We start from the raw sequence: 19,352 nt of genomic DNA, 5'->3' as shown, positions 1-19,352 counted from the left end.
GCATCAAAAGTAGAATACAAAACCGTATGTGAATAAATGAGTATGGTATGAAACGAAGAGTCCAAGTAAGCCTCCCCACCACCCGATAAAAGTAACGGGGCAAGATAAAGATCGATCACTTCCCAATTATCTGCGCCATCAAGCCATCCCCACCCCTCTTCGTCTCCACGGCCATAAAAGCCCGGCCGGTGGTATCCAAGCCCTTCTCGGCGCGGGCATACGCCTCCTCGCTCCGATCCGTCAGGATATCCAGATCCTTCTTCGAGAGCAGCGCCGATGGATCCGCCCCTGTCTCGAACCGCTCATACTCGTCCTGTCCAAGGGCTTTCTTCAAGTCGTCAATGTCGGTATGGTTAAGACCAGAGTCCAGCAGACTGCGGAATTTTCCCTTTTGGATGACCAAGCGCTCGAGACGACGCTTCGAATTCGCTTTCTCGAGCAGGGTTTGCTCCACGGTTCCCTTGGTAGCGAGGCGGTAGACGATGACGGGCTTGGTTTGGCCGATGCGGTGGGCGCGGTCCTGGGCTTGGAGATCTTGCTGTGGGTTCCAGTCTGAGTCGAAGAGGATGACGGTGTCGGCGGCCATGAGGTTGATGCCTTGGCCACCGGCGCGGGTGCTGAGGAGGAAGAGCTTGTAGGATGGGTCGATGTTGAAGGATTTGATCTGGGCGCGACGGGATTCTTGGCTCACGGCGCCGTCGATACGGCAGCAGTTCCAGTCGCGGAGCTGCGTGGCCCAGTCTTGGAGGATGTCGAGTTGGGTTTTGAATTGGGAGAAGATGAGGATTTTGTGGCCTTTGGAGATGAGGCAGGGGACGAGACGGTCGAGGAGGAGCATTTTGCCGGAGGCTGTCACGAGGGTATCGTCGATGGAGGTTGGGTCCTCGTGCCAGGGCCAGTAGAAGTTGTGAGGGGAGTTGCAGGCCAGTCGTGCTTGCATCACTGGGTTTTGCATTTTCTTTTGTGCGATTTCTTTCTCTGGTGGTGAGAGAGATGTTAGTTGGGGTCGTGGGAAGGGGATGAGTTTGGCCTAGGGGTGCTTACTGGCAAGTCGGATGGTTTTAGCTCTCTCTTGCTCTTCTTGTTCTGTCTCGCTGGGCTCGGCGAGATCCAGGTCTTCTTCTACTCCTTGCTCGAGTCGCCGTAGTCTCGCGTCGAATTCACGGTCACTGAGTTCCTTGTAGCTTGATACCTTGCCGCGTCTCCGGGGTGTGAGTAGTGCACTGGCTGGAGTGGAAGAACGACTAGACTTGAGACTTTTGCTTGGAGACGAAGCTTCGCTGGTATCGGCGCTGCGCTTCAGGCTTTGGGATCGCGAGAGTCTCCCGCTCTTGGCCATGAGACGTTCTGTGGCTTTCCCCTCAAGATACTGGCGACCAGTGCCGTTGAGGATTTCGCGGTAGAGATCCTTTTGCTCTGTGGTCAAGGGCGCATACAGGATGTATTCCCGCTTCTTGGGAAGAGATGTCTCGACGTCAGTCTTCACCCGACGGAGGAGAAAGGGCTTCAGGATTGAGTGCATTGTAGAGACCAGCGTGCGTTTCCGACGCTCCATGACATCCGTCTGACCATTGTTATCCAGCATGGACGAGAAGTCGAACCAGCTCTGGAAACTACTGAGGTCATTGAAGATCTCCGGCAGCAGAAAGTGCAATAGTGACCATAGTTCGGTGATGTTGTTCTGCAATGGCGTACCCGTGATGAGGAGCCGGTTCGCCGAGTTATAGGTGAGTAGCTCTTTGATCAACTTGCAGTTCATATTCTTCAAGCGATGGCCTTCGTCCTGTGAGCTTGTTAGTAACCCTGTCCGGGATATTCAGGCAATGCAAGGCCAGACATACCACAATGATATACCGCCACTGATACTGCGCAAGGAACTTCCGGTCATTCATGCAAATCTCATAGGAAGTGCAGACAACCGGGAAGTCGGTGCTCCGCTGATCCTTGATGTTCATATATTTCCTCCTAATCTCTGCGCGGTCGTCTCTCGACCCATGGTACAAGACCGTCTTGATCTCGGGCGTCCACTTTGCAAACTCATCCACCCAATTGCTCACCGTGCTCAACGGCGCGGCGATCAGAAAGGGACCAGAGATGTTCTTCTCCTTGAAGAAAGCAATCAAGGAGATAGCCTGAACAGTCTTCCCAAGACCCATCTCATCTGCCAAAATGCCGCACAGGCCGTTCATCCAAAGCGACTTGAGCCACTCCAAGCCCTCCAACTGATACTTCTTCATCTGACCCCCAGTCACCAATCCCGGCTGCTGTGTGGCAACCAATTCCTGACCACCTAGCGCTGTCGGATTCGCCTCGTACTCATCCGCAGCATGTTCCAATGCCTCCTGAACCGTCGGCTTGTCCTCGTCAACTTTCACATCCGCCTTCTTAAAGTAGCTCGAGATAGTATTTCCGTTCGTAGCCGCAGAAGCAGGCTTCCTTCCCCGGCCCCTCCTTGTCTTGCCAGTCTCTTGTTCTTCCTTCTTCACATCCTCAGCCGGAGCCGGAGCCGGAGCCTCTGTTGCCGTATTCGCCAACTGCCTTGCACTCGTGCGCGTCTGTCGCCGTCCAACCGGCTCCGCGACAGCCTTCGACTTAGGCTCCGTCTTCTGCTCCGGTTTCTGCAGTTGCTCTTGCTGCCTAGCTGCTTCCAGCCTGGCCCCTTCCTGCTGCTTCTTCATTTTATCCGCCATAATCGCGACAAAAACCTATCATCAAGCAAGACAAACTCATTAGCAACCAGTTACGCGCCACCCCAACCGGGAATCCACAATATGCACCTCACTAGTATTGAGAAGGTGCATCAGCGCCTTCGCCTTGACATCCATTCCCTCAATATCCTCCGCGATATCCATTTTGTCCTGCGCCGCGGTCTTGGTGTCTTGATCCGTCATCGGGGTCGACGGCTGCGAAGAGCCTTCTCGGGGGGCGATCATCTCGTCCAAGGAATCAATGGCGGTGATAGGCGTGTCTGCATTCGACATGGTTCCGACTTGATTCCGAAATACCAGGGTGATATTGCAGAAAAAGAAAAAAAAAACCCCCAAACCACCGAGAATATTTTTTGCGGCGAATCTTTAGATGCAACGGAGAAACTCCGAAGTAGAGCCCGTAGAATCGATAGGTCCAATCCCTGACGAATTAGAAAAGAACTTGCGCCACCAGACAGCGAATAAAGAAGAACCCCACAGCGCAGTGAATAATAATAGGTCCAAAAGGGTTGGGTGACACTGGATGGTTTTCCTTCCGGCCCCTGGTGGACAGCCAGACAGTCTGCAAGTAGGTATGACGGAGGGAAGCGCGCCTTTGTTCGAGAAACGCGGATTTTCGCGTCAGTGCACGGACCACTTTTAGATGGGTTCAGATTGGGGGATCTTCACATGCCGGATCGGATCTCTACTTGTTATTCAGTCTATGTTTTTGGGTTTTAGCGCCGAATGGAACTTTAAACCCAGACAGAGAATTTGATGATTGGACCGATTTGAGTGGATTGTATTGGATGATGGCTAGGCACAGGCTCAAGCACCTATGTTGTATTGGCGTGGGCGCATCCTGAATTAGTATGTGGGATGGTTTTTCCTATGAGATGCAGGATGTGTGGTAGGCTTTATCGAAGGCATTGGCATTAGCATTTCGAGTCTTATGATTGGTTAGGCTATACATGCGGAGTTTGATCAACACCATTTGAAGCTTGTGGATGACTGACTGCTGTGGCGGGCGATAACGGCCATCGGGCACTTGGAACGTTTCTGCAGCTATGGTGTATTCTTCAAATCATTCCCCTCTAGTAATTTGAAGCTCTCTACACTGTTGTTGTAGTTTTAACTCTGTTACTTTTCTACGTATATTCTGTGTCCTCATTCACTGGCTGGTTAAGCTTTTCAATTCACTAAAAAAGCGAACCTACCACAACCACGTCTAACTCGTCGCTCAAGCTGACAGATGCAAAAACTCGTTTATCTTGTCCAGGCCCTCCAAGTCTTTCTTCATGGCTCTATCCATGGATTCAACTTCATCGATATCAAACGGCTCAAGTCTAAGCAGACTTTCTTGAAAATCCACAATCCATGCATCCCTGTGATGATCGATCAGAACATTTGACGCTCGTACTCTACCCCAGACAATACCATAGTGATGAAGTTTGCGGACAGTATCCTCAATCTGGGTCACCCACTTGCAGCGTTCTTCAAGATCAGCCACAGTCAAATCAACATCAGAGAGACGCGACTGATGGGGGATGAATGTTTCAAGCATCCCCGGGATCTGTTCTTCGACCCCCACAAATCCCTTCAGTTCAGGCACGCGAAGAGACAGGCCACACTTCTTTATTCTTCTCAATACATTAAACTCATTCTGGAACATGTGGTCAAACCTGCCTGGAGCTATTCTGCAGAAGTATCTGGTCCCATTGATAGATACCTCGTACGTTCTACGCTCATGAAATGTCCTGATATTTTTCACGGCCGAGAGCTGATAGCTCGGGAGATCGGTGCTAATCTTATGCCGAACAGGATACTCCTCGCAGGGTTGCTGTTCCTGGGGAAGTTCAGACAATTCTGTACACCTGCCTTTGAACTTCAGCTGCAAGAAGATCTGCGTGTTGTCCCGCAGCTCCGAATCGAGATCATCGCCCCGGTAACGTGCGTGTGCTCTGAAGAATGGCTGACAGAGCGATCCAAGCTTCTCGACCAATCTCCGAAGGGATTCTCCACTAGGCTCGTACATCCGAGAAACCAAATGGGATTCAGGGCTATCGAGTTGAGGGACTATCCGGACTCGGAAGAGTGTTTGCTCTGCCTGTAAGACAATCTCGGCATAGTTCTCATTGGTGTATGATTCGACAAGGGCATATTTTATGGCCGGGCGAGATCTATGCTCCTGCATTTTGAGGACAATAAACTGGAGATCTCTTTATATTTCGAAGACAGAGGCTCAAAGGACAAGCGAATGGAGCCGAACAAGCTGGTAGATATTGGATATCTCTGTTCAATATGGCAGGGCGGTATATAGGAGTTATATACCCTGCACTTCATATCGCAAGCTCAGGCACGAGGTGCACGATCAATTCGTTCAACGGAATTAGCAGGCTCGAGGTTCTGCAACAAGCTCAAGAACTGGTATGTTGAAGACATCCACCGCTGTGCTGCTTCGTTGATAGGAGTTGCTTTGTCTGTACCAGGTAACTTCCTTGGAGCTTGTCTTCGGGACTCGTGCCAATCACCTTCTTTCAACAATACCTTTTAGGCTCTTTGAAAGCAACATCACTTTTTGCGGGTATTCGACTCTTTCTTTGGGATAACTGTACATGGCTGCGAAGTCAAATCGTCTGTCAGCTTGGAAGAACTGGGTTCCATCCTAGTTATCATCTCATAACAGAACGGTCAGGGCTTTAAACCCTGGAATCTAGCAAAGTCCCTACAAGGTCCTGACAAAATCCGCCTTGGCCTGGCGATAGCTTCTTGGCAGAGAGGCTCGAGGGCGCTCCAGGATATGTTGGCTTTGACGGCAATGCTCTTTGTCGAAAGGCTCTCCAGGTTTGTCCCGAGAAATGCTATCAGTCCCTACCTACCAAATAACTGTAGAAAGTCTCAGCGGGGTCTCCGTCAGTACCTTGTGCAATGTAAAAAGTGAAATTGCCGTTCCCTACTTGCGTCAGAAAACCAGATCGAAAGTCACCACCTTCAGATAGTATCAAGATTGTAATGCGTTCCGCATCTCGCATAACATCAATTAAGTAGGTCACGCTAGACTTTTCAGGGGAAAGGAGGGCAAAAGTGTGGATAATTATCAGTAATATAGACTGACAATATGAGGGAAAGTATCGACATTTTCCTGTCAGTTATTGAATGGTAGGGTTACGTGACTAGTAAACCAAACCTCCTAGTCTTCAAGGGTAATTACATCATACATACTAGGCCTATGCTAGTAGTACCTTCAGTTTTCCGCGACTGAATGGTGAGGTACTGATCACTGCGCGTCAGGGTCCAGGCCATTGCGATGGTGACTTTTCCTTAGGGCTACTTACTGCAGATCATTAGACGGTCGCTCCTGCAGAAGCAAACATCCCGTCAGTCACCAATAGTAGTCATGGATAAGATCACCTCCTACATTAATCTTCACCTTGATTTGATTCTCGTTGCCAAGTTCTTCTATTCTTCGTTTATCCCATACTGGTACCAGTACGTGCGTTTCAACGGCCATCTCGTGCGCCAGTTCAATGGACCTATCGTAATGCTAGATAATGGAAAACATAACATCATTAAATGGCCATAGTATAATAGTATAGAAATGATAAATCGAGACACAAGTCGCTTCGCAAACGATGTATGTATATAGCACTCTCCTATCTATGAGTCTAGAGATCTTTTTCTATGTAGACTTGAATATCTAGAAAAGATCTAGAACTTCTCAACATCCCACTCTGGCTGGTCGCTGCAGAATGTACTGCGGTCTCTCTTTACAAACTTCCCGAAGCCTTTCTGGCCTACAATGCCCCCATTATCTCGGTCCCAGACGACTTCTCCGCGGAGCAGGGTGTATCGTGGCCATTGGGTAATCATATGACCTTCGTACGGTGTATAATCCACATTATGGTGTAAGGCCGAGTTGGTGATGGGGAATGGCTCCTGTGCAGACGGGTACCAGATTGTGAGATCCGCATCAGAAAGTCCCGGGATGAGGGCGCCTTTCTGTGGATAGAGTCCGTACAGCTTGGCGGGATTGGTGCTCGCTACTTCGACGAACTTCTGTGGAGAGAGCCGGTTGGCATTCCACACTAAAGGTAGGCGGGTTTCAACTCCAGGACAGCCGTTGGGGATGTATCGAAAACGACCTAGGGGTTCGTCTTTGGTGATGGCGGTCTTTTTCCCATTGACGTCGTCATTGTAAAAGAATGGACAGTGGTCGGAAGAGAGAATGGTGAATGTTCCGTTTTGTAAGCCGGTCCAAATGCTTTCAAGGTCGGTTTCGCCATCGCGTGGCGGTGGTGAGCATACACATTTGGCGCCCTCAAATCCGGGCCTATCCAAATCTTTTCTCGTCAGGAATAGGTATTGCGGGCAGGTCTCTGCGTACACAGGGAGTCCACCAGTCTGTGCGTTGCGGATCGTATTTGCTGCTAACGGGGAGGAAACGTGAACGATTAGGATCGGGGTCTCTATCAATTGACTCAGGGATATGGCTCGGTTGGTAGCTTCGCTTTCGAGGATTTGGGGTCGTGAAGTGGCATGGTATTTCGGTGCTAGTAAGTTGCGACTTTCTAGTTGTTCGGTCATCCAGGTGAGCATGTCGCCGTTTTCGGCGTGGATCATGGTGGTCACGCCATCAATGCGTCCCTGCAGTAGAACATCCAGGACCTGGTTGTCACGTAGCTGCAAATCTTTGTAGGTCATGTAAATCTTCACAGAGGATACGCCGCGCTCGCGAAGCTGAGCAAACTCATTGATAGCCTGCTTGGTTGGGTTCGTGAGCAGGAGGTGAAGGGCGTAATCACAGTACGCAGCATTGGCAGCCTTTTTTTGCGTGTCATCCAGCGCCGAGATCAGGGATGGCTCGGACTGATCCTGCGGAGAAAACGCGATAATAGTAGTTGTGCCTCCAGCGATGGCAGAGCGACTTCCTGTGGTGAAATCGTCTGCCGCTTTGCCCTTGCCGAAGAGTTGCGGTTCAGACAAGTGGACATGCGCATCAATGCCTCCAGGCTACTAAGCCGTCAGTAATCGGATCCTGTTTGGTATTCTTTTCCTTGGGATCGATCATACCATAACATATGCGCCCTCGGCGTCAATGACTCTAGCTGCGCGCGCTTTTTCCAGGGCCCGTGCGGGAGCCAGTAAGGCAATCTTGCCATCCCTGATGCCAATGTCATACCGACCAATATCGGCGGCCGTCACCACGGTGCCATCCAGCACAATACAGTCGAAGGGGGTGTCGAACATCCTGGGGTCCGAGAGATTCTTTGGACTCGTGTGGTAGTTAGACGAGGGACCTAAGGAAGGTTGTAGGGTATCGGAGTAAAAAAGAAACAGATTATAGGCCTTGTCCGGGGTGAAGTGCTTCATTATGCCGGCCATAATGTCGGAGCCCTTATCGGGCGAACCAGGCCGATAGGAAGAGTCCGATAGCCCCATTTCGGCGAATTCTCCTATCTTGCAGTTAGTCAGTTGGAAACCAGTTGGTTAGTTATCTGATAAGCAGCAGAAGCCCCACTGAGGATGAGCCCTTGGACCTTCTTTTATGGGCACGATTCTAAACCTTATCGCCCGATTCTTCTCGGCGTGAAATCATGGGGGCTCGCAAGGCCGTGGGTAGACCAGGAGATTAGTGTATGTCTTATGTCAGATCAGGGCAAACCGGTAGCTCAGCCAAACAAAACCGGTCTATTGCCCGTCGCAGAATGTTTCCCAATGACCAAACCAACGTCATCTATCCACCGGGTGGCGTCGCTCAATATAAGGTTATTTCCTCCAGAACCACCCCAATTATTGTCGGGACAGGTGCCTTGTCACTCTCATGAGAATGGAGTCGTCATCTGGTCATCTGGCCATCTGAACCAAGTGGCTACCGGAACAGGACCTTCCTATTCAGCCGTCGCTGTATAAACTCGGCGAAACAGGCTCAAAGACCGCCATGAGTCTGATCCACAGAAAGGAGCGCATCAATCCAGACGACGCAAGCATGACACAGCCGAGAAGGAACATCTGGTGTTGCAGGGTCGTGGCAATGGGAGACTTGCTAAGGAAGTGCGCATATTCTGCCCGTTTATTTCCCGCTTCGCAATTGACATAACCTCCCTTTTAAACTTTCTCAAACGTATGCCCCGGTCTTCTGCCTCTTACTTGTTTTGTGCACGTTGGAACTGTGGCGTTGGCGGTTCAATGGGTTTCTGGTGTCGTTCAGACTCAGTCGATTGTTAAACGCGTGTGGAGATTTGCTGCTAGGCTCTATACGCTCGAATCAGTCTCTTCCATATTCCATATTTTGAGTTGATCTCAAAGACACCTCAGCTTGAAAGCTCCGTGTATCGAGACTTGAATCAGTAGGAGCCAAAGTTATGCGCTCATTTGGAGCACAAGGATAGGCCGCCCAAGTTGAGGACAATTCATGTCTTTTTTCACCCGTTGTCCTGTTCCGGATCGAGTTTTAACACGTCTGGTCTGAAGCTTCAAGTATTATAGGTGCGCAGATGTTCACCATGTTGGGGAGAAGCGGGGGAGAAGGAAAGTAATGAAGAACGACGGCCGCCGATCCAGAAATGGAGGAGCTTCCAAAATTGGCAGCATTTGGGTGGGCAAGTTTGCAGGTGCTTAAGCAATTGCTTGGTTATCTTCCAGTCACTTTTCGTATATAAGAGAGATGTGAAGAGTAAGACTTCCATTGAGAACCTAACAGAAGGACTCTATGCACTATATCTATCTATGCTAGGGCGTCTGTTACTGGTACCATGAAGGCACTGGGGCTGTCACGACAATCTCGGCTGTGAATAAGGGGAAAGAAATCAATGGAAGGTCTCATTCATATTCCGAATCTACTATAAATCACGTATTCGTGGTCCAGATCACCTCTTCGCCGTAATAACATCCCAGATGAGTCTTCAACGTGTGCAAGATTGGAGCGATGGTAAAGAGGAAAAGATTGAGATAGAAAAAAAAAAAAAAAAAGGGGGGGGGCAATAGAGGGAAGAGGAAAGCATTCAGCCGAGACTTAGAAAAATTGGCACCTAACAAGGACCGCTGGTTCTTCACAAACGCTTAGCTGTCAAACCAGACAGCACCACGCGGGAAAAGTGCATCTTTCGTCAGTCGGCCTTTTCCCAGTAGTCTATGAAACTGTCGGAACGAGTAGAAGCACAACCTCGTCATCATCCTGGTCATCCTCACTGCTATCCTCCTCGGGTGCGTGGTTTATTGCTTCCTTCGTGGCTCCCAGTTGGGCCGGTCCTTTTGAGCATCTGTCCGATTCCGGGTTATCGTTTGGCGAATTTTCTACCTCATGGCCAGAACCCTCTTGCACAGATCCAATTTGATTCTCCTGAGTATCCAGTGCGAGAGGTGGTTGCGTGTTTAGGGATGGGGCTTTATTCCTATCCTCTGTAGAGAGGCAGTCTGAGCCGGTCAGGGACACTGTTTTCTCTAGGGTTGCTTGTGGGAACCGGACTGTAGGACTGAAAGATTTCCCTGACTCGGAAAAGGTAACATACATTCTGTCTCTGTTTGTCTTTGCCGGTATCCCCCTCTGTACTTCCGAAGTCGATCCTTCATGTTGCTGTGCAAGCCTCAGAGAAGACGTAGATTGAACTCCACGGCTGTGAGCTCCGTTTCCACCTACGTTTGTCTCTGAAGGCCGTGTCGGGAGAACGAAAGCCGCTTGCTGTGGTTTCTTTGGATCATGCTTCTTGTTGGCGAGACTATGGAGTTGTTCAAGGCTTGGTGGAGGCTTCTCATAGAACAACCAATCCAATGGCGGCTGCTTATATATCCATTCGGGCCTGACATATTTCAATCTGGTATCACTAAATCGAGCAACCCTCTCATCAGTGACACCTAGACATATTATTCCATTCTCCCGGCGAGCGTAATATACTTTCTCCGGCCTGTTTTGCTGGCTATTTGCGTACCACTGCATCAGGATGTTCGCGTCACATCTATACAGTTGTAGATTCCTTGCAGGGTTCGGACGGTACCTAGCCATCATTTCGGTCGGGGATACCATGGTACAACATGTAGGAAGCTCGGGTGCGTCCGTATCTATAGCTCCATGCACTGAGTTGTCTGTCGAAAGGCCGGAGACCCCCACAGCGTACGGCTCAGTGCGCCGGTTGCCTCCTAGGAGAAGCTGGATGTCATGATCCTCGGGGACCCCCCACCATGCCGATATGCCACTGCTCCATTCTCCAGCATATTTTCGATCAATTCCACGCGTGTACAAGAATACATTGGCATCCAGAATTTCGCTAGCATGACATGATAGGAAGTCTGGTCTGAAATGGTCTTGTAACCTGCTCGAGAACCGGCGGGAGATCTTGCTGAAAACACCCTGGTGCGGAACTCGATTGTGTCCTCGAGTCGCGTTGTCAATTCTCAGAAGTGCCCTCAGCTGCGTTGCTCGCATCTCCTCCAAGTGTAAATCTTCTTGTTTTGTCTGCTGATCTCGCCGAAGGATGTTTTGCTGGACCTCGTCACGCTCCTCTGCAGTCAGTCCCAGTAAATGGCACATCGTCGACCAATTAAGATCTTGAAGCATGTTCTTGACTATCTCAACTTGAACCTGTTTGGAAAGTTCACTCCACTTGCGATGGCATAATTGTGAGGATATCTGCAAAAACGTCCGTCAAGCTCTGGTAGTAAGATAGCTTGTGGTCAACGTACCTCCATCTTGTCCTCCTCGGAGGCATCAACCATGACCTCGTCTAGATCGCTATCCGTCATAGCTCTATCAATTGACGATTCACGGTCCATGGTGGCGAATATTACCATGTTTTTCGTATAAACTGGGTTAAGCTCCCCGTTACTTGCAATCATATTTTCCAAGGATTCTGAGGGGCGACTCTGTAAGCATGCCTTTGCATCCTCCTCCATCTTTTCTCCCTTCTTTTCACTCTTAATATGCTCTCTGGAGGACATGGGAGTATTGACAAGCCGTTCGTGTTCGTATCTTTCTTCTTCTTCTTCTTCTTCTTCTTCTTCTTCTTCTTCTTCTTCGTCGTCGTCGTCGTCGTCGTCGCGCTTGGAGGGATGTGCATTGTCTAGGGTGGGAAACGCCGCAGGGGGCAGATCGGAATTGAACGGGATGAATTCGGGACGGTCTAGCTTTTCAGGCTCACGTAGAGGTCTTTGCGAGCATGGGTTGTAGAACTGTTCGTGATTAAAGCGCTCTGGTGGACGGATTCTTTCGCGGAGTCTCATGGCGCCCTAGGGTGTGAGTGATGAAGAATAAAAGTTGATGGTGATATGCAAAGTCACCGATTTATAAGAATGAAGTAAACTTTGTGTCGGCGGTCTCCTATCAAAGATTTTTTTGTGAAGGGTGAATAAAAATGAGGAATTTTCCGGCTCATTGGTCAAGTGAATACTACTTCCTCGTTTTGTGGGGGGGACTTGAAATCAATCCGATGCTGAGTCTACAAGATTTGGTAGCTTCAGAATGGTGCAGGAGATGAACAGATAAAATTGCCAATATAAACACCAATCCTCTAGGTCTCGCGATAATACAAATATGAAAATTTGAGCCGATACGCTGGCTCTACAGGGCAGAGCATCATGGGGGCACAGCACTATGTTCATTGTCCTCGGTTGTATGCACATGATAAGGACGCATAATGGAAATACAAGAAGAAAATATGTAGTAATACCACCCGGTCGTCTTTGCCAACTACTCGTCATGGCGCATCTCTCCAGTGCAATGTTCCTACCAGCGGAGCACGGAAATAGAGATCAGTCGGTTAGTAGGCAGGACGATCTTGAAATGGTGCCAGGGGTCTTCTATCCTGGTCCAAAGCCATGTACTCATCGACGCCAGTTTCGTAGATGTCTCGGTCGTTGGATCGCTTTTTGGAATGGACCGTAACATCCATGGAGCTCGCTCGGCGCGCTCTCTCGACGTCCCGTTTAGCTTTTATAATGGCTTCGAATGCCAGCAGCATCTGCGTCGCCGACTCACTGACATCAGTGCAGAATCGCTGCGACTGGACCACCTGCAAGGCCCGCGCTGCATCGAGGTCAAACATTACCATCAAGTAGGCCACTACCACTAACACCGACGAACCGTTTCCTGTCTCACAGAAAACAAGGACCTTTTTCTCGGTGCTCCCGCTCAGACCCGAAGGGGCCGAAGAGGCAATGTGCTTGTTGATGCGATAAATGGTCTGAGGGAGAGCGGTTATCAGTTCTTGGTAGTCCTGGATATCGACGGAATCGGCCAAGATGTTCAGGTCCGCGGCTGCTTTCTCGCCGGACACTAGGCGCGCCACGGCCAGTCGTCTATCCCGAATAGCTAGGAGGAGACTGAAACCATCCTGATTAAGCCAGCCTCTTTCTGCAAGGCAGCTCCAGGGTCCCAGGTGGAGACAGGGGAGGATCTGTTGGGCTGTTCTGCGCTTATCATATGACCAATCGACTTCTTTGGCGGGCAGCTTGAAAAGTGCCGGGTTGACCTTGTTGAAGAAGCCAGTGGGAATAAATTCTCCTTCTCGAAACTGGTGCGCAGCAAGACTGACGGATCTGATCTCGTTGAGTTGCAATTGATCGAATGTCTTGTTTGCGTAGATAGGCGGCTGTAAGACGCGGCTCCCCAGGTTGTACTGGTGGGTTGGAGTATATTGGGCCTCGGTCCGCTGGGACATGGGGACCTCCACCGAACGAGATGATTGAGCCATCGTTGGGTCTATAAATTTGACTTAACGAGAGGCACACTTGCAGTAATGATTGGGTGGATAGTAGCGGGTCAGGACTTCGATGGGGAGACAAGATCTTGAAAGGGCAAGAAGGGGTGAAGACGAATACAAGAGTATAAGAGACGGATTTAAACAAAGCGGATTTATTTTTGGAACGTCAAAAGACGACGAGGCGGGTGAATTGGTTTCAGGGCAGTGTCAATGGATTCATCTCGGTTGTTACGGGCCTTTGCAAGCATTCATTGACCCGTCGGTTCTGCGGATCCCGAATCTTTGTATGTTTTTATTGTTCGGCGTCTTCGTATTTCTCGGGTAATGACAGCTTGCCACAAGGGGCTTAGTCCGCGGTGGCTCCCCCGGTTCTTTCCCTCTTCATCTTCCGCTCATCTCTCGACGGCTTCCTGTCGGCCGTCCATCGATCCTCTTTGTGGTGTCGTTCTACTCCGTACTATATGGGGGGGGTTCTTTATATAAAGAGTCCTTCAGATATGCAATTTCCATGCAATGTTGCTTAAAGGGCGGTGCCGACTTCGGTAGGTTCACAACATACATCGGGACGAACTGGTGGGCCGGAGTATACTTGCGTCCCGGCAACTGCTGTAACATTCCCTTGGAAACACTATGTGTCTGGGTCAGTGTTGCTAAAGCTCACATTCAAATATAGGTAGCATCACTACTCCTATACTCCAATCATCGGTTTGCCTACGGACCAGTCTCGGGCCTGCAAACAAAGACGCTGACCTCAACTACACCCGTCACACCTGTCACACCTGGTTGTCGGCTAGAGCGCTGTATCACCGTCTGAGTCCTTGGTTAAGGGATATACCCTTGTGGATCTGACATCTATACTATTTATATGGTGTAGGAGCGTTTCGGCAAGGTTGTCGTCATCGTCTCTGGCATCCATCGCAAGCTCTTTTCGGACCTGCTCCCGGCAAGCCAGAATATATAGACGCACGGAACACCAAATAACCCTAACACAGTATAGTACCCGCCACACCAAACCAGTGATTTGGTCATCGAGGGCGCTAGTTTCAGCGCAACCTTGTCCGTCCACGGCAGCTACTACGGCTCTTACGGCTACAGCGATAAATAGGGCTGTATCCACGGCAGCTCAAGAAGCTTTGACGACTACGCTCCGTTGGGCTTGATACTGTTAATATTTGCAACAAAACTCAGCAGTAGTCAGTGTGGCCGAGTGGTTAAGGCGATAGACTAGAAATCTATTGGGTTCGCCCGCACAGGTTCGAGTCCTGTCGCTGACGTTGTTTGTTTTTTGTTTTTGTCAACCGGCAAGCGTTCAAGATGATCCCAGTGAGTACATCCCGTGGGAGGAGGGTGGCAGCGACAAGAATAACCTCAATCTCTCTTCGAATTGGTGCGTTGTATCTAACCTGTTATCTAGGGATGATACCTTTAAATTAAACTTTCTTCAGGTCTATACAGTTCCAAGACAGATCTTTCACTGCCTCGCCGTTACCGCAGACACATTGCTCCTGACAATTTTGCCTATTTACCATCTCCTAATAGCTGCAAAATATACCTTATTATATCAGCAACAGTCAGTGTGGCCGAGTGGTTAAGGCGATAGACTAGAAATCTATTGGGTTCGCCCGCACAGGTTCGAGTCCTGTCGCTGACGTCTTTTTGCTTTTTTGATTTGTCCCCGTTTATGTCTCCAACCAGCCCAACGCGTCTCTCAGGGATTATCCGCTGCTTTTGTTTTTTTCCCTGACAACCTATCTCCATGCTGCTGTCGACATTGCAACCCTCGCCCTGCTCCGACGAAGTAGCGCTGCCCTGGTTGGATGGGAAGAGATAATACTGCAGGACCGTTCGTCCATATACGATTCTCAACGAAAACCTCCCCAGATCTACCCGGCACCAACCCTGAATTATCTTCGGCCCACACCGGACTACTGAAGTAGACCGATGTACTAGTGTGACCCTAGCATGTTGATCAATGGACTCGTTGGTGTCAGACAGGAGGACCCAGAAAGACTCAACTTCAAGCCGGGTAAACTCCCCGGTATTTCATTATCAGGAGGCCATTGTGCCACCTGCCAGGCCCACCGAGGGTTGAAATGGTCAAGATGCGCTTGGTTCAGTAGACCACGGACTGCTATAAAAAGGGTACCGACCAAAAGCCCTGCGCAACTATTGCCAAAGGTAAAGTCCGAAGACTCCCACCGTGTACCGTAAACTGATAGCCGCTCACTTGTGGCTTGTTCTGGTGATGAGTCGCCTCAATATTCCATCGACATGGTGTTATTGTCTTGTTGACCTGCTGAAGTACCCCGACACGGCTTTCAGCGAATGTTTGTACCCGGACAGTAGTAGTGAAGAAAGGAACACGCATACTACGAAGCAGGCCATACAGATTGGATGATTCCGTAGAGTGCAACGGTGACCTGCACAGTTGTATCCATAAATAGGCCAGAGTGATTGCAGGCACTAGAAGGTACAGAAATATCTCCGACCCGACAAGGACTCGATCTGTGGGATGGCGGAACCCGACAGACTAACACCCAAATTGATGGCACCAGATGGTATAGAACATAGTGACAGCAGAAAGCTGAAAGTCCACATAGAAAAACACACCTTACCATTAACAGCGCAAAGTTTCCAATGTGAATGCAAGCCTGTCCAAAAATAACCAACGCGTCACTTTGACACGTCCCCATTGGTCAGACTCTGAAAGTGGATTTTCGCGATTGCTTTGACATCTCGCCCAGCTAGGGATTCTTATTGGTTTGAGAGATCATATCAGATTGATATCTGATCCATGGCCGAGACCCAGCCCCGTGACAGGGGGGTGTTTGACCTATAAATAAGAACTACGTCACTGGGGATGCAGGTAGCGCGTTCACCGTCAAGTCATTAGTATTCCTACTACCGCATTCACCCACCGGGTGTCCCATACAATCCAGTCTTTCTGGTAAGATGATAGTCGACGGAATCCGATCCGATCCGATACAACCAAGTTGAATAAATAACCACACAAGCGAGCAGGATGTAAGTATTCTTATATCAAGGCATAACATGACCTGATCGCCCTAAAAGAGAAGATCTCATCAATCCCTATCAGCGAGCCTGTCCCCTTCCCTCATATTTATCCACCACGCCATCGACACACCAAACACTAAGACAGAATTAGAATCTATATGTATAGCAAGAAAACACAGTGCATAGGTAAGTATTTTCTTGAACTCCAGTATGAGCACCTGATCGGCGAGAAAGAACTGGGTTAATATACAAGTGTGTTTCTTCACCCATCCGAAGGTGCGCATCATTTGATGCATTTGATGGCGCACAGGGTACGGTTTGTTGGATACTTGCTTATAGAAAAAGGAACAAGAAACCCAGGACGAGGTGGTGGAATAGAGAAGTATGGTGTGTCTGATGGTCTTTCTTTTCAAGACGGAGAGAAGGCATATACTACTAAGAATTACACATAGGATTGATTTTACAACAGGTCAGTTATTCCCTCACACCCAGTGGGCTAACCTTGTTAACGAAAGGTTGGCTGAATTGTGTAGCTTGTTAGTTCCCGGTCATGGGGAGTATACATATAACGGACACTGAAAAGTGGTTTCCTTGATCGTCTCCTATAAGCCTCAGGATCGATGCCAGAACTCCTATCTAGTTCAAGCCACACTGCGAGCCATGGTAACATACAAGGTACCAGGTCTCTTGTTCAAATGCCTCATCCGAAGGTCTTTCTTCGAGCCCGTATGCTCAAGACATAAGCAGACCTCGGCTTAGTTGACCAAGATATTGTATACATCCTCACCAAACCAAGCACTACATACTTCGCATGTAATCAAATCTGAAGCGAACTTTCGAGACAAAGTATTCAATACAAAAAAATCCAGATTTTTCTCAATGCTTGTCAAATGCCAGGACCCCTTTACAGATACCACGAGAAGCCACGCAGCCATAGAATCTTACCGAGAGAGGTTTCTTCGTATGCGTTGATGACAGTGCTGGTGCCATAGCGAATACTTGTGACACCGAAGATAACTTGGGAATTCTGTTGCTTTTATCCTGCTGACTTCAGAACAGGCCTGTTTGGAATGAAGCCCCATCACATCATAGGACATGCTTGAACATTTGAAGGGCCACAAAGGTCTTAGCGAGAAGTTCTACTCCTTTAACCAGTCGCATTTTCTTGATTACAGCAACAGAAGTGACAGCCAATGCATCTCGTGACAGACGTAGATCCATAGAGCATACCTACTCAGCATAATGACACTTCATCAGAAGCAGTCGGCGACCTATTCATTGGGATCAAGATACGAGAAACAGAGTCAGCAAAGAAAAAGGAAAACAAGTAAAAGAAAAACTAAGCATCATAAGCCAAATCATCCTTTCTCAAAGGAACAAGAGAATCAAAAAAACGTCAGCGACAGGACTCGAACCTGTGCGGGCGAACCCAATAGATTTCTAGTCTATCGCCTTAACCACTCGGCCACACTGACTATTTGATGTAAAATTGACAATCAATTAACCTCATAACTTACCTATATCTTATGTGAATCCTCAACCATATAGTATAGCCCGCCTAAGCATCACCAAGCATTTACCTACCTACATCTTGAAGTCGAATATATCATCAACCCACACCACTATCACATCGCACCAAAACCACAACATACACCCGCCCACCTTGACCAGCTTTTCTCAGAATCCCCCACTCAAGCGCCACACCCCTGCACCAACAACCAACAACCAACACCACCCCATCCCAAAGGAATCCTATCTGGCGCAGCAGCCGCATCCCATGATCACCGTAACCGCCGAACCTAGCGCATCTGAATCACATCAAGCGCAACATTTATTCTCCATACAATACACAACCGACAATACACCACCCGGGAAAATCTGATCCTCATCCATAGAATGTTCCGCGTACTCGCCACCCAGCGCCAACCAACTAGCTCCTCCTCTCACAGCCTAAACCCACCTAGATCAGATATCCAAGTCGTCATCATCATGAATCATACCCTGTCTATCTAGTCTAGCCCACCTACAACTGTCTACCCAACCGCATTCTCACCATCAATACTAGTTACCCAAGTAACAAGCCCCTCCCCCTCACCATCGATATTTACCCCCACCCACCAACCCAGGCATCCAAGCACCACCTCCAGGCTACCAGGCTACCAGGCTACCAACCTACCACCCAGGTAGACACGCTCCTAACCCATCTCGGACCCCGACCCAACACGTGAACCACCTAAACAGCTAGCCTTGAGTCAACCTGAGTCATATCTACCCATCACGGGTAAACAGTGGATACCACGCCTACCTTGCCCGTTAAGATAAGGATCTAGACTAAGATTGCTTACTACATCCCACGTATTCGGACTAACCACGGGGAAGTGTGAGTCACATAGGTAGTCAGGTGTTGGCTAGACTCGTGGGTGAATGGTCCGGAGAAGGTGGTATGTTATGTAAGGGGGTGAGGGAGTGACGGTTTTGCCCATGGTTATTACTAATTTTCTGGTTGGGAAGGAATGAGGGTAAGGTGACCGGGGGGGTTTTGTGAAATATCACCGTGCGTGGGTGATAGACAGCCTTGTGCTAAAAGTTGAAGGATTCCTAGAAGGATCGTGGTATGGTATGCCTTGGGGGCAAGGCAGAGATCGATGCCGGTCTGACAGATCTATCTAGATAGGACTAGGAATGTGGCCGGTGCCGGTCACGATTGTAACAGCGATACGAAAGGAGCCTTGGCATCCCATGTGGTCAAAGAGAGAGAGAGAGAGAAGAGAGAAAGAGGAGATGAGATACATCGTTATGATTTACCTCGCTGACGTGGAGGCACTACGCATTTCAGGATCGACGACTACGATTGAATCGGAGGATAAAGTGGAAGCAAAGTAAGATCAGCAACAAAAGAAACAGGGTCAAACGCCTGGGTATATTTCAGGGAATAGAGAAAATGGAGAAAGGGTAGTAA

General features: G+C 49.2%; 6 protein-coding genes and 3 non-coding genes across 9 annotated transcripts; 2 read left to right on the top strand and 7 right to left on the bottom strand.

The window, feature by feature from the left end:
* Positions 1-115: 115 nt before the first annotated feature.
* On the bottom strand, positions 116-2,981 carry BO94DRAFT_509629 (putative SNF2 family helicase/ATPase PasG; the record flags this gene model as incomplete). The annotated part of the gene is made up of 4 exons (XM_025609709.1): positions 116-978; positions 1,045-1,783; positions 1,842-2,705; positions 2,778-2,981. 4 exons carry the CDS (start codon positions 2,979-2,981, stop codon positions 116-118), a joined length of 2,670 nt encoding a protein of 889 aa, XP_025471609.1.
* Positions 2,982-3,830: 849 nt separating this feature from the next.
* On the bottom strand, positions 3,831-4,881 carry BO94DRAFT_610471 (uncharacterized protein; the record flags this gene model as incomplete). Its single annotated transcript, XM_025616611.1, has 1 exon — positions 3,831-4,881. One exon carries the CDS (start codon positions 4,879-4,881, stop codon positions 3,928-3,930), a length of 954 nt encoding a protein of 317 aa, XP_025471608.1. The 3' UTR covers positions 3,831-3,927.
* Positions 4,882-6,395: 1,514 nt separating this feature from the next.
* Positions 6,396-7,934, bottom strand: BO94DRAFT_458008 (hydantoinase/dihydropyrimidinase family protein; the record flags this gene model as incomplete). Its single annotated transcript, XM_025607772.1, has 2 exons — positions 6,396-7,697; positions 7,758-7,934. 2 exons carry the CDS (start codon positions 7,932-7,934, stop codon positions 6,396-6,398), a joined length of 1,479 nt encoding a protein of 492 aa, XP_025471607.1.
* A 1,758-nt stretch (positions 7,935-9,692) lies between these two features.
* On the bottom strand, positions 9,693-11,900 carry BO94DRAFT_610466 (uncharacterized protein; the record flags this gene model as incomplete). Its single annotated transcript, XM_025616610.1, has 3 exons — positions 9,693-11,310; positions 11,364-11,567; positions 11,631-11,900. 3 exons carry the CDS (start codon positions 11,898-11,900, stop codon positions 9,817-9,819), a joined length of 1,968 nt encoding a protein of 655 aa, XP_025471606.1. The 3' UTR covers positions 9,693-9,816.
* A 266-nt stretch (positions 11,901-12,166) lies between these two features.
* On the bottom strand, positions 12,167-13,617 carry BO94DRAFT_531785 (dual specificity protein phosphatase family protein). The gene has a single exon (XM_025610975.1). The coding sequence runs from the start codon at positions 13,367-13,369 to the stop codon at positions 12,437-12,439; it is 933 nt and encodes a 310-aa protein (XP_025471605.1). The 5' UTR covers positions 13,370-13,617; the 3' UTR covers positions 12,167-12,436.
* Positions 13,618-14,571: 954 nt separating this feature from the next.
* Positions 14,572-14,652, top strand: BO94DRAFT_t78. The gene has a single exon. It is a non-coding gene; the product is annotated as a tRNA-Ser (tRNA).
* A 296-nt stretch (positions 14,653-14,948) lies between these two features.
* BO94DRAFT_t79 lies at positions 14,949-15,029 on the top strand. The gene has a single exon. It is a non-coding gene; the product is annotated as a tRNA-Ser (tRNA).
* Positions 15,030-15,544: 515 nt separating this feature from the next.
* BO94DRAFT_285994 (uncharacterized protein) lies at positions 15,545-16,112 on the bottom strand. Its single transcript, XM_025606671.1, has one exon. The coding sequence runs from the start codon at positions 16,069-16,071 to the stop codon at positions 15,748-15,750; it is 324 nt and encodes a 107-aa protein (XP_025471604.1). The 5' UTR covers positions 16,072-16,112; the 3' UTR covers positions 15,545-15,747.
* Positions 16,113-17,787: 1,675 nt separating this feature from the next.
* BO94DRAFT_t77 lies at positions 17,788-17,868 on the bottom strand. The gene has a single exon. It is a non-coding gene; the product is annotated as a tRNA-Ser (tRNA).
* Between the last annotated feature and the right edge of the window lie 1,484 nt (positions 17,869-19,352).

The sequence above is a fragment of the Aspergillus sclerotioniger genome, assembly GCF_003184525.1.
Source record: "Aspergillus sclerotioniger CBS 115572 chromosome Unknown BO94scaffold_4, whole genome shotgun sequence".
NCBI lineage: Eukaryota > Fungi > Ascomycota > Eurotiomycetes > Eurotiales > Aspergillaceae > Aspergillus > Aspergillus sclerotioniger.
This window is presented reverse-complemented; position numbering and strand designations above follow the sequence as displayed.

Coding starts and splice junctions, on each gene's coding strand:
- BO94DRAFT_531785 (XM_025610975.1), bottom strand. CDS start 13,369: ATGGCTCAATCATCTCGTTCGGTGGAGGTCCCCATGTCCCAGCGGACC.
- BO94DRAFT_285994 (XM_025606671.1), bottom strand. CDS start 16,071: ATGGGGACGTGTCAAAGTGACGCGTTGGTTATTTTTGGACAGGCTTGC.